Source organism: Panthera leo, chromosome D2, assembly GCF_018350215.1.
Source record: "Panthera leo isolate Ple1 chromosome D2, P.leo_Ple1_pat1.1, whole genome shotgun sequence".
In the NCBI taxonomy this organism is placed as follows: domain Eukaryota; kingdom Metazoa; phylum Chordata; class Mammalia; order Carnivora; family Felidae; genus Panthera; species Panthera leo.
Window position 1 is genome coordinate 32345963 of NC_056689.1, and position 14712 is coordinate 32360674.

Here is a 14712-nt window from a genome sequence, read left to right on the forward strand (position 1 = left end):
ACTTCTCCAAAGAAGACATCCAGATGGCCAACTGACACATGAAAAAATGCTCAACATCACTCATCATCAGGGAAATACAAATCAAAACCACAATGAGGTACCACCTCACGCCTGTCAGAATGGCTAACATTAACAACTCAGGCAGCAACAGATGTTGGTGAGGATGCAGAGAAAGAGAATCTCTTTTGCATTGTTGGTGGGAATGCAAGCTGGTGCAGCCACTCTGGAAACAGTATGGAGGTTCCTCAAAAAACTAAAAACAGAACTACCCTACAACCCAGCAACTGCATTACTAGGCATTTATCCAAGGGATACAGGTGTGCTGTTTCGAAAGGATACATGCACCCCCACGTTTATAGCAGCACTATCAACAATAGCCAAAGTATGGAAAGAGCCCAAATGTCCATCGATGGATGAATGGATAAAGAAGATGTGGTATATACATACAATGGAGTATTACTTGACAATCAAAGAGAATGAAATCTTGCCATTTGCAACTACGTGGATGGAACTGGAGGTTATTATGCTAAGTGAAATTAGTCAGAGAAAGACAAAAATCATATGACTTCACTCATATGAGGACTTTAAGAAACAAAACAGATGAACATAAGGGAAGGGAAACAAAAATCATATAAAAACAGGGAGGGGGACAAAACAGAAGAGACTCATAAATATGGAGAACAAACTGAGGGTTACTAGAGGGGTTGTAGGAGGAGGGGTGGGCTAAATGGGTAAGGGGCACTAAAGGAATCTATTCCTGAAATCATTGTTGCACTAGATGCTAACTAATTTGGATGTAAAATTTAAAAAATAAAATTAAAAAAAAAAGCCTTATCTCACCAATAATCAAATAAATGAACAATCAAGCAATAAACTAATATTTTTTGGCAACTGGATTACAAAAAAAAAAAGAACCTTAAAAAAATGGTAACACCAATATTGGCAAGGATGAGAAAAGGAAACTCAAGAAAACTACAGTTTGACATATAGTGTTATAACATTTCCTAAAGGTAATTTGGACACATATATATCAAAACCCTCACTCTTTCTCTCTCTCAAAAGTAAATAAACATTAAAAAAGAAAAAAAAAGGGGGAGGGGTGCTTGGGTAGCTCAGTCAGTTAGGCATCTGATTTGGGCTCAGCTCATGATCTCAGCACTCGTGAGTTCAAGCCCCACGTTAAGCTCTGTGCTGACAGCTCGGAGCCTGAAGCCTGCTTTGGATTCTGTGTCTTGGTCTCTCTCTGCCCCTCCCCCACTCGTTCTCTGTCTCTCAAAAGTAAATACACATTAAAAAAAAAATTGTTTTTAAAACCCTCAAATGTACACACAAAGACTCTTTTCCATTTCCAAGAATTTACTAAGAAATTACTTAGACTAGCGCAGAAAAATGTAATGCAAGAAGAGTCATAACATCATTATTTATAATGAAAAATAGAAATTTTAAAAGATAGAATAAATTATTATATATCTAGGTAATAGAATAATAAAAGCAGCCATTAAAAATCAAGTTATCTGGGGGCGCCTGGGTGGCTCAGTCGGTTGGGCATCCGACTTCGGCTCAGGTCATGATCTCACAGTTTGTGAGTTTGAGCCCCGTGTTGGGCTCTGCACTGATGGCTCAGAGCCTGGAGCCTGCTTCCGATTCTGTGTCTCCCTCTCTCTCTGCCCCTCCCCTGCTCGTGCTCTGTCTCTCTCCCTCAAAAATAAACAGACATTAAAAAATTTTTTAAAAAATCAAGTTATCTGAACTGTTATCAAAATGAGATTATGTTTTTTAGTCATCACTGCTAGAATTTCCTTCCTGTCTCCAAAGCAAAAGTAAAGGTTTTTGTTCAATGACAAAACAATGATAATGGTATAACACAAAATTGCAAAGAAAGCAGGATATAAAATCATACACAAACCAAATTCTAATTTTTAAACATTTGTTTTTGTGCCACAATATTATCTCTCAGTGGTGAGATTATGGGTGACACTTTATTCATCTTTTCTTTATTTTCTAAACTTTCTATAAAAAACATGTATTATTAAAAAAAAAGAAAAAAAACCTTTATTAATGTTCGTAAGTTTTTTTAAACCAATGTTTCTTTAAATTGCCCAAAATTATATCCAAAAGGAAGTTTAAAATTTGTTTTCTAATCTAGATTATCTGCTCTTATCCTGGTCACAAGCATTTCACTGTTATATAAGAGGACAATTCTATATGCAAATTTCTTCTAGTTACTAACCCCAAATAAGCCATTACCACCCAGGGCAGAAGATCTACAGATAATGGTACTTCATTAATATTTCCATACACAAGGTGCAGAACAGTATATATTTTAGAATGATCCTTTTATGTCTTGAAATTTTTAAAGAATAGTTCAGTAACACACAGAGGCTTATGTGCTGATATGTCTATATCTTTTTTTCAGTTCAGAATCAAAAGAAATCAGAAATGGTTACCTTTTTTGGTGGGAGAAGAAATTTATACCTTTCTACTGCTTGAATTATGAACGATCTTTGCACCCTTTCTTTTTAACTTTTTGTTTTGTTTTGTTTGCTGCTTACCATGGAGCACTTCTCCAGTACTTCCTCTTGGAACTTCAGGAATCGCTCCTGAATCTCAACTTCATTGAGGAAAAAGGCAAGGAAGTGAGTGAAGGGCTGCTTTCTTCTAAAAGTGAGCAAAAGAACATCGATCCGAGTTCGGGCTGAAATAACACCACTCCGATGCTGTCCAGTGATTACTGCAAGCAAAAAAAAAAAAAGGAAGGATGTTTAACATGACCATCAGATGCTTGTAAAATAAGTGACCTTGATACTATCATCTCTGGAGAGCTAAAACAGTCCTGAATGTGCACATAATTTCTGAACAAGGGACAGTATCAAGGGTAAGAAAGTTACCAATGAATTCAATCTAAGCAGAATGAGGTTTAAAAACAAAGCAATGTCTGGGTGGCTCAATTGCTTGGGCGTCCAACTTCCGCTCAGGTCATGATCTCGCAGTTCACGAGCTCTAGCCCTGTGTCGGGCTTTGTGCTGACAGCTCAGAGCCTGGAGCCTGCTTCAGATTCTATGTCTCCCTCTCTCTCTGCCCCTCCCCTGCTCACATTCTGTCTCTCTCTCTCAAAAATAAATAAACCTTAAAAAAAATTTAAAAACAGAATATCCTGGGGCGCCTGGGTAGCTCAGACAGTTGAACATCTAACTCTTGATTTTGGCTCTGGTCATGATCCTAGGGAGTGGGATTGAGCCCCATATTGGCTTCACATTGCATAGAGCCTGCTTCAGATTCTCTCTCTCCCTCTGCCCCTCTCCCCTGTTCACACTCTCTTTCTCTCTAAAAGAAAAAGTAAAAATAAAAACAAAAACAGAGTATCCTTAAGACCACCTGATGAAGTAGGAATACGAGTTTAAAAAGCTACACAGCCAACCCTTATATCTTGCGGTGAGAATGTAAAATGGTGCAACAGCTACAGAAGAGTACGGCAGTTCTTTAAAAAGTTCAAAAGAGGGACACCTAGGTGGCTCAGTTGGTTAAGCATCTGACTTCAACTCAGGTCATGATCTCACGGCTTGTGGGTTCAAGCCCTGCATCCAGCTCTGTGCTGACAGCTCGGAGCCTGGAGCCTGGAGCCTGGAGCCCGGAGCCTGCTTCGTATTATGTGTCTCCTCTCTCTGCTCCTCCCCGACTCATGCTCTGTCTCTCTCTCAAAAATAAACATTTTTTAAAAAAAGTTAAAAGAGAATTACCATATGATGAGCAATTCCACTCTTAAATAGAAACCCAAAAGAAGTAAAAACAAGAGGTGCCTGGTTGACTCAGTCAATAGAGCATGCGACTCTTGATCTTGGGGTCATGACTTGGAGCCCCACGTTGCGGGTACGGTTTACTTTAAAAAAAAAAAAAGAACAGATTTTTAAAAATAATAATATGAAATACAAGAAGAAAAAAAACCAGAAAAAACATTTAAAAAAAAACAGGTGTTCAAAACCACTTGTATACAAATGTTCAGAGCAGCTCTATTCACAATACCAAAAAGTGGAAACAATGGAGGTGTCCATTAACTGATAAATGGATAAACAAAATGTCCTATCTCCATATAATGGAATATAATTCAGCCATAGAAAAGAGAATGAAGTACAGATACATGCAAAATTATAAATGAACCTTGAAAACATTACACTAAGTGGAAGACCCCAGATACAAAATGTCACTATATGTTTCCATTGATAAGAAATAGCCAGAAGAGACAAATGCAGAGGGACAGAAAGCAGATTAGTGGCAACCAAGGACTGGAGGTAGAGAGGAGCGGGGAGCAATTGTTTAGAGGGCATGGGATGATAAAAATGTTCTGAAACTAGATAATGGTGATGGTTATACAACACTGTAAATGCACTAAATGTCAGTGTATTCAACACTCTAAAATTATCAAAGGCAGGAGTGGGGGCTGGCTGGCTCAGTCAGTACAGCATGGAGCTCCTGATCTCGGGGTCATAAGTTCAAGTCCCACGTTAGGTGTAGAGTTTATGTAAAAAAAAAATGGTCAAAATGGTAAACTTTATGTTGTGTATATTTTAACCACAATTTTAAAAAAGTATGAATACATCACATAGAAATTTAAATAACAATATAAAAAATTAAGAGCAAAAACTGGAATTTTCTGTCATGTGAATTTTATCTTAATTTAAAAAAAATACTGTGGAAATAATTATTAGACATTCACTACAGTGAAAGGCCAAAGGAGTCTACTACATATATATAATCCTATATGTCTGAAAACAGGGGGTACCTGAGTAGCTCAACCGGTTAAGTGTCCAACTCTGGATTTTGGCTCAGGCTGTGATCTCATGGTTCATGAGATCGAGCCCCGCATCAGGCTCTGTGCTGACAGTGTGGAGCCTGCTTATGATTTTCTCTCTTCCTCTCCCTCTGCCCCTCCCCAGCTCACTCGCTCTCTCTCTCTCTCTCTCAAAATAAATAAATAAACTTAAAAAAAAGGTATGAAAACAGAAAATTAAAGTAAAATCTTTATCTTTATCTACATTATATGGATGGATACCACATGCCCATGTTTTGGTATAATCCGGCCTTCTTTGATCTAGACTATGTCTTTATGTATAAATGAAAGTTGGTGGGGGAGCCACAAAGCACAGACCACTGTCTGCAAAGAAGGAAAATCATTTAGGGACAATACAATCTCTGTGCAAGCAGAGATTAAATCTCTAGGTTGTAGAACTGGCAGGGCGTGGTTCAAAACAGCAACTAAGGAAAGGTGCAAAAGATAAAAACAAAGAACAAGATTGGCATTTTAACAGACTATTTTTTGAGAAAGAGAGGGCGCAAGTGAGCAAGGGCAGAGAGAGAGAGAAAGAGAGAATCCCACCAGGGTCAGAGAGGTAGAGAGAGAGAGAAGTGGGGCTCACCCAATGCAGGGCTCATGCTCACTTGAAGCAGGGTTCATCCGAAGTGGGGCTCATGCTAGCCCAAAGCAGGGCTCAAGCTCACCTGATGCAGGGCTTGGACTCGTGAACTGTGAGATCATGACCTGAGCCAAAGTCCAAAGGTTAACCAACTGAGCCACCTAGGTGCCCCTCAACAGACTATTTATTAAAATGGTTAAAGACAGACTTCTGAATATTATATAAAATATTAAGGTATTAACTGTAACAGCAGCAAAATGGGCTATGTGCTTTAAAGACCGCAAAGCTTGTCCTTCCAAGCAACTGCAGAAGGCAAAGAGATAATTCCATGTATTTATCCTAACACTCTCTGTTAGAGCACTTGAAATTTTCAATAAAAACAACCTTTTCTAAGAATGAAAGTATCACAGCCATTTTATTACAAAGAAACAAGATAGAAATATCCAGGAAAAGAGGTAGATTATGAATGAATGGATTAACAGCATGAGAACCATTTGCCGAAGGAAAAAACTGACAGGAGTAATAGCCAAAAAACATAAGTAGAGATACAGTGTTTTCTAATGACATTATTTATATTATCAGACAGAATACTTGGAGAATCCAAAAGACTCAAATGCTCAGTGAAGGGATCTATCTATCTATCTATCTATGCGTGGTAGATACTCAAATGTTGTGCTACAGAAATGCTGATAAAGGAGGTTCAAAGGCAAACAGAGACAAAATTAAAGGAGAGTAGAAATTACCTCTGCCAGAGACCAAAAATTTGGTGAGAAATTAAAAGGAAAAGGAGAAGGAAAGGAAGCTTAAAACTCGTCTTTATGTTTTATTTCTGTAAACATCTAGTACAAAATGTTAAATCTATTCTTTTTTATTAAGAAGGTGGTTTGGGGGGCACCTGGGTGCCTCAGTCGGTGAAGTGCCCAACTCTTGATATCAGCTCAGGTCATGATCTCACTATCTCCATCTTGGGCTCAGTGCTAAGCGTGGAGCCTGCTTGAGATTCTCTCTCTCCCACTCCCTCTGCTCCTACTCTGCTCACGCATGGTCTTTCTCAAAATAAATTTAAAAACTTAAAAAAAAAAAAAAAAAAAAAAAAAAGGTGGTTTGGTAGGAAGTAAGACCAGGGTACCTGGGTAGCTCAGTCAGTTAAGTGTCTGACTTCGGCTCAGGTCATGATGTGAGTTCATGAGTTCGAGCCCTGTGTAGGGCTCTCTGGTGTCAGCACAGAGCCTGCATTGGATCCTCTGTCCCCCACTGTCTCTCTCTGCCCCTCCCGAACTTATTCTCTCTCTCAAAAATAAGTAAACATTAAAAAAAAAAAAAAGACAGACCAATGAGATGCTTTCATTTTTGTAACACAATAAAATGAAAAGGGCACTGAAAGGTGCTCAGAGTGACTTCCCAAAATGCCTCAAAACTGATCAAATAATTGACTAAAGATCAAATATGATGAGGTTAGAAATATTCTACAAACACTAATATCTGAGAAGACCAAAATTCAGCTGGTCTAGTGACTACAACATGGGATACAGAGGAAAAAGAGAATTAAAGGCATTGACGTTAAACTTTTTTTTTTAAGTTATTTATTATTTATTTCTGAGAAAGACAGAGAGAATGCGAGCAGAGGAGGGGCAGAAAGAGAGGGAAAATCTCAAGCAGGATCTGGGATGTCAGTGCAGATCTCATGAAACTGAAATTACGACCTGAGCCAAAATCAAGTCAGACACTTAACTGACTGAGCCATTCAGGAACCAGACATTAAACTTTTAAAAACCAATTCTCTAAACAATGACAATATAATTTTATTTTTTTATTTTAGAGAGAGAAGAGAACGCGTTTGAGCGGGGGAAAGGGGCAGTGGGAGAAGGAGAATCTTAAGCAGCCTCTACACTCAGCATGGAGCCCGACACAGGGCTCAATCCCATGACCCTGGGATGACCTGGGCCAAAATCAACATCAAGAGTTGGATGCTCAACCAACTGAGCCACCCAGGTGCCCTGACAGTATCATTTTAAAAGCATTTTCTGAGGAGCACCTGGGTGGTTCAGTCGGTTAAGCGTCCGCCTTTAGCTCAGGTCATGATCTCATGGTTCATGAGTTTGAGACCCACATTGGGCTCTGTGCTGATAGCTCAGAGCTGGGAGCCTGCTTCAGATTCTGTGTCTCCCTCTCTCTCTGCCCTCCCCGGCTCATGCTCAGTCTCTGTCTCTCCCAAAAATAAACACTTTTTTTTTTTAATATAATGTAAATCATTTGAAAGAGAGAGAGAGAGAGAGAGACAGAGCATGAGTAGGGAATGGGCAGAGAAATGAAGACAGAATCCAAAACAGGCTCCAGGCTCCGAGCTGTCAGTACAGAGCCCAATGCGGGGCTCGAACTCACAAGAAGCAAGATCATGACCTGAGCCGAAGTCGGATGCTAAACCAACTGAGCCACCCAGGTGTCCCAAAAATAAACATTTAAAAAAAAAAAAGAAAAGAAGCATCTTCTGATATCCTGAGACTTCAAAACAGCCTAGACGACCAGATCCTTGCCAAGAGGACAAATTAAAACCTACTAGATCATTCCCTTCTTTAGCCTCTCTAGTTTTAGGAGAGGCAAAAGAAAATGAATAAACGAAAGCAAATACCACACCAGTGCAACCTGTCTTAGTCTCACATTACGACTCAATTTACTCTAACCAATAAATTTGATTTTTCTGTATACTATACTTCCCTACAAGACCAATAACCAGTTTATCCTCGTTTTCCAATTAAATTAGTTCCACTAAATTCTTACTTTTAACGATTAGACACACGGGTTTCCACACTGAAATATTTGTGCTTTCTAAGTCAAAATGGAATCTTTACAACCTGCCTACCCTTTTCTGGATAAGTTTTGGAATGACTCCAGCATATTAAAATGCCTAAGAACTCCACATTTATACCATGTTATAATTTTTACTGCAATAAAAGTTGTTATAGCTACTATACAGATAGAAAAAATGAGGAATATATTCAACTGTTAACAGTGATTATGTCTGAGGTTCATATTACAAGACATTTCCTTTTATACTTTTTTTAAAACATTTCCCTTTATACATATATATAATTTCTATAAGCTTTTGTTCTTTTGAAAGCCTGTATTAATCTACAATCAGGAAAAAAAAAAAACAGATAAAGAAATAACCTTGGGGGGCGCCTGGGTGGCGCAGTCGGTTAAAGCGTCCGACTTCAGCCAGGTCACGATATCACGGTCCGTGAGTTCGAGCCCCGCGTCGGGCTCTGGGCTGATGGCTCGGAGCCTGGAGCCTGTTTCCGATTCTGTGTCTCCCTCTCTCTCTGTCCCTCCCCCGTTCATGCTCTGTCTCTCTCTGTCCCAAAAATAAAATAAACGTTGAAAAAAAAAAATAATTAAAAAAAAAAAAAAAAAGAAAAGAAATAACCTTGGGGCGCCTGAGTGGCTCAGTTGGTTAAGCATCTGAGTTTAGCTCAGGTCATGATCTCACAGTTGGTGGGTTTGAGCCCTGCATCAGGCTCTGTGCTGACAGCTCAGAGCCCAGAGCCTGCTTTGAATTCTGTGTCTCCTTCTCTCTCTGCCCTTCCCCCAGTCATCCTGCTCACTCTCTCTCTCTCTCTCTCTCTTAAAAATAAACATTAAAAAAAAATTTTTTAAAGAAATAACCTTTACTGCAATTATAAAATTACTTCAGTATTTGCAGCTTGAACTTTAATACTTAAGGAAAGACCTGGATTTTTCCATCTGTAATTCTAACGAGCTGAATATTTATTTTAATGAAAGTTCTTCAAAAATGTCATTAGAGTTCCTATGTTAACACCTGCTGATGTTACCAAAGGACTGAGAAAAACTCTAGCATTCTGCTGTCCGATACAGGAGCCCACATGCACCCAGTTAAATTAAAAGTTAAATGAATTAGAATTAAATGAAGTTAAAAATTCAGTTCCTCAGTCATACCAGCCACATCTCAAGCACTCAAAGTCACACATGCTAGTGGCTCCCGTACTGGACAATGCAGGTATAGAACATTCCCATCATTGCAGAAAGTCCTTCTGGACAGCACAGCTCTACAGTCAACTGCATCTTATCTGTCATGATGATTATGCTTACAAAATGAGAAGAAGACTAGTAATTTTTTTCTCCTAAGACTTAATAAAACCCATGGGTATTTATAAAAGATGCATTATTGGTGGCTGCTATGCTTATTGGACTTTGAAAAAGTCCTATCATTTTGGAATGAGTTTTGTAAAATGTTGTCCCTACAGTGAGTGCCCTTCACTCAAAGCCATTTTACCACACAAGCCTGTGCCCTTGGTTCACACTGATGCTTAGTGCAGACACTTTCTTTTTTTTTTTTTTTTTTTCCCTTCCCCTCCCCCATGGGTTTCTGTTACGTTTCTCAGGATCCACATAAGAGTGAAACCATATGGTATCTGTCTTTCTCTGAATGGCTTATTTCACTTAGCATCACACTCTCCAGTTCCATCCACGTTGCTACAAAAGGCCATATTTCATTCTTTCTCATTGCCACGTAGTATTCCATTGTGTATATAAACCACAATTTCTTTATCCATTCATCAGTTGATGGACATTTAGGCTCTTTCCATAATTTGGCTATTGTTGAGAGTGCTGCTATAAACATTGGGGTACAAGTGCCCCTATGCATCAGTACTCCTGTATCCCTTGGGTAAATTCCTAGCAGTGCTATTGCTGGGTCATAGGGTAGGTCTATTTTTAATTTTCTGAGGAACGTCCACACTGCTTTCCAGAGCGGCTGCACCAATTTGCATTCCCACCAACAGTGCAAGAGGGTTCCCGTTTCTCCACATCCTCTCCAGCATCTATAGTCTCCTGATTTCTTCATTTTGGCCACTCTGACTGGCGTGAGGTGGTATCTGAGTGTGGTTTTGATTTGTATTTCCCTGATGAGGAGCGACGTTGAACATCTTTTCATGTGCCTGTTGGCCATCCGGATGTCTTCTTTAGAGAAGTGTCTATTCATGTTTTCTGCCCATTTCTTCACTGGGTTATTTGTTTTTCGGGTGTGGAGTTTGATGAGCTCTTTATAGATTTTGGATACTGGCCCTTTGTCCGATATGTCATTTGCAAATATCTTTTCCCATTCCGTTGGCTGCCTTTTAGTTTTGTTGGTTGTTTCCTTTGCTGTGCAGAAGCTTTTTATCTTCATAAGGTCCCAGTAATTCACTTTTGCTTTTAATTCCCTTGCCTTTGGGGATGTGCCGAGTAAGAGATTGCTATGGCTGAGGTCAGAGAGGTCTTTTCCTGCTTTCTCCTCTAAGGTTTTGATGGTTTCCTGTCTCACATTCAGGTCCTTTATCCATTTTGAGTTTATTTTTGTGAATGGTGTGAGAAAGTGGTCTAGTTTCAACCTTCTGCATGTTGCTGTCCAATTCTCCCAGCACCATTTGTTAAAGAGACTGTCTTTTTTCCATTGGATGTTCTTTCCTGCTTTGTCAAAGATTAGTTGGCCATACGTTTGTGGGTCTAGTTCTGGGGTTTCTATTCTATTCCATTGGTCTATGTGTCTGTTTTTATGCCAATACCATGCTGTCTTGATGATTACAGCTTTGTAGTAGAGGCTAAAGTCTGGGATTGTGATGCCTCCTTAGTGCAGACACTTTCTGACTTGATTTATACTCAACTATTTTTCCTCACTTGAGCAGTTACTTGAATCAGGTTGTTATTTTAATCATTGCTTTTATAATATCCTTCCCAGTCTACAAAGCAAGGTAAAAACAAGACAACACCTTTGAAAAGGGCTGAACTTGATTTCAGATTTGCTGACCTCACTGGTTTTCCTCGAATTCTAACTTTAAACAATTCACAAACTCCATTTCAAGCTAGGAAAGCATAGAAGAATTCTCCTATTACACAACAAAATCTGGAAGCTTTATAACATCAGTGCATGGTAAAGTATAAAGTGAAGGCCCAGGTACTCAATCAAGATAAAGGTGTATAACTACATCTTCCCTCATCGGGAGACTGATACTGATTATTTATAAAAAGCCCAATTAATGTATCATAAAAAGGCCAAAGAACCCCATAAAGAATACAGTCACTATTCAATTCTGCCCATGGACACACACACACACACACACACACACACACACACACACACAAAGAATATAGTCACTAAACACCTCTGTTGGGTTCACAGTATTCCATACACATGCAAAAGTGATTGCAAATATCACACATATACCAAGTCTCACCAATTTCTCCTTCTTGTCCAGGCTTAGGAATGCTAATAGAAGTTTTGGTTTCCACTTCTAGTTTCTTCCTAGTGTCCCCTCTCTTTCCAACTATATGCCTATAATATAGAGAAAATTTAATTAATGGAAGGATAGTAAGTCAAATGCATCAGAATAAAAAATTACATATTTAAATCATATGTAGCCAGAGATACTCCCTTATAGAAAAGTGCATCAGTAAAGGCTCGATATTTGTAGAGGAAATTACAAGTCATATAGCTTTATATAATGTGCTGCAATACACCAATTGGCAAAATAATGCCCTAGAGTCAGTTCAACATATAAACAAAATAACCACACCCAACACCTATTTGCTCTTCAAAGTTAGATTCAAAATCTGGGTCTGCAATTCAGTAAAAAGAAAGCTGGCATAGTCTCAAAAGGCACTCCCAGCAACCAGTGGGTCTACAGTTTAGGGAAAACGTCCTTTCGAGAGCAAATTAACTATATTATGAGTTCATCCTGCAAGAATTATCCTTAATAAAATAAGGGTTGGGGCACAGGGGTGTCTCAGTAAGTTAAGCGTCCGATTCTGGATTTCAGCTCAGGTTATGATCTCATACTTCATGAGATCAAGCCCCACATTGGGCTGTGCACTGACAGCACAGAACCTGCTTAGAATTCTTCCTCTCCCTCTCTCTCTACCCCTTACCTGCTCATGCATGCATGTGCGCGTGCTCGCGCTTGCGCTCTCTCTCTCTCTCTCAAAATAAATATTAAGTAATAATAAAATGAAATAAAGGTAAAGAGCTTGGCAAAGAGAAGGGTCCACCATTCAGGACAGATTATTCAGAACAGCTTCAAAAGCAAAAAGAATAGGGGCGCCTGGGTGGCGCAGTCGGTTAAGCGTCCGACTTCAGCCAGGTCACGATCTCACGGTCCGTGAGTTCGAGCCCCGCGTCAGGCTCTGAGCTGATGGCTCGGAGCCTGGAGCCTGTTTCCGATTCTGTGTCTCCCTCTCTCTCTGCCCCTCCTCCGTTCATGCTCTGTCTCTCCCTGTCCCAAAAATAAATAAAAAATGTTAAAAAAAAAATAAAATAAATAAAATAAAAAAAAAAAAGCAAAAAGAATAAATATGTAACCCTCAGGCTGAATTCAGCAATACACGTTTTGTTCAGGAGATTTCACCTAAAAATGGGGAAATTTAACCTAAAAATATAGATTTCCAGGTTCTTTAGAAAAATTAGAAGATCTGACAACTCATGGCAATAGACTGGAGCTTACTCTAGTCCCTAAAAATGGAACATGAGCTTATCACAATCCCCATCACTCCCTACTCTGTTTCATCTACTCCAATTCCACTATCTATTGACTCGCTTACATTACTTGCCTGGGCCTCCTAGAATAAATAGTTCTGACAATCCAAGGTTATCTTCTGGAACCCAGAGTAATTAGATGTGTTAAAGTAAAGAGACTACTGGATCCCTGGAGAAAAGTTTCAGAGTCTATAAAGCACTGAAGATGCAAAGACAGGACCATAAAGAGAAAAAAACTTCCCATCATCAACAATATTTCACTTTCTATGACTTCAGTTACAGTACCCAACCACATGAGTGACTAGGTCTAAGACTGTGCATTTGTTTTTAAATGGAATAACCAGCCCAATTATCTCCCTTAAGATGCACTGTAGTAAGCTGGTTTAAAAAACAAATGTTTAGAAGAGGATTGAAACACAATTCTCCAGTGGTTTGTCTGTGTTGGGCTAGAGAGTCTATTCCACCAACTCTGTCAGGCTTTAGTCTTTCCATGCCTTATCAATAAGGGGTACTTACCTTTTTTTTTTAATGACAGAGAGAGAGAGAGCACGTGTGTGGGAGCAGGGGAGAGGGACAGAGGGGAAGAGAGGGAGGGGAAGAGAGAGAGAGAGAGAGAGAGAGAGAGAGAGAATCTTAAGCAGGCTCCATGCTCAGTGCAGAGCTCAACCTGGGGCTCAACCTCACAACCCCAGGATGATGACCTGAGCCAAAATCAAGAGTCAGATACTCAACAGACTGAGCCACCCAGGATCCCCAATAAGGGTACTTTCAACCAGGCTACTGTTGTTAGCATGTGGCTAGTAGAGAAGCCTATTAACGAGTAGCTGGCTTAGGGCACCTGGCTGGCTCAGTGGGTGGAGCATGCAACTCTTAATCTCGGGGTTGTGAACTTGAGCCTCATGTTGGGCGTAGACATTATTTAAAAATAAAATCTTTAACGGGATGCCTGGGTGGCTCAGTTGGTTGAGCGTCCGGCTTTGGCTCAGGTCATGATCTCGTGGTTTGTGAGTTCGAGCCCCGTGTCGGGCTCTGTGCTGACCACTCAGAGCCTGGAGCCTGTTTCGGATTCTCTGTCTCCCTCTCTCTCTCTGCTCCTCCCCCACTTGTGCTCTGTCTCTCTCTCTCTCTCTCTCTCTCTCTCTCAGAAATAAATGTTAAAAAAATAAATAAATAAATAAAATCTTTAGGGTTAACAGACACACAAAAAGATGCTCAACATCACTCATCATCAGGCAAATACAAATCAAAACCACGATGAGCTATCTCACCTCACACCTGTCAGAATGGCTAAAATTAAAAACACAAGAAACAACAGGTGTTAGCAAGGATGTGGAGAAAGGGGAACTGTCCAGCACTGTTGGTGGGAATGCAAACTGGTGCAGCCACTCTGCAGAACAGTACGGAGGTTCCTCAAAAAACTAAAAATAGAACTACCCTATAATCCAGCAACTACACTATTAGGTATTTACTGAAAGGATACAAAAACACATTCAAAGGGGTACATGCACCTCAATGTTTATAGCAGCATTATCAACAATAGCCAAATTATGGAGAAAGCCCAAATGTCCACTGACTGATGAATAAAGAAGATGTGGTGTGTACACACACACACACACACACACACACACACAATGGAATAGTACTCAGCCATCATAAAGAATGAAATGTTGCCATTTGCAATGATGTGCATGGAACTAGAATGCATTATGCTAAGTTAAATAAGTCAGAGAAAGACAAATACCATATGATTTCACTCATATGTGGAATTTAAGAAACAAA

General features: G+C 39.6%; 1 protein-coding gene across 10 annotated transcripts in view; it reads right to left on the reverse strand.

The window, feature by feature from the left end:
- ASCC1 (activating signal cointegrator 1 complex subunit 1) overlaps positions 1-14712 on the reverse strand; it is a 146618-nt gene that overhangs the window by 87280 nt on the left and 44626 nt on the right. For all 10 annotated transcript variants that reach the window (XM_042909308.1, XM_042909307.1, XM_042909310.1 and 7 more), the window contains 2 exons: positions 11639-11736; positions 2553-2731 (listed from right to left, as the gene is read on the reverse strand). In XM_042909308.1, coding sequence (XP_042765242.1) covers positions 2553-2731; positions 11639-11736 — 277 coding nt within the window. The remainder of the gene's footprint in view (positions 1-2552; positions 2732-11638; positions 11737-14712) is intronic.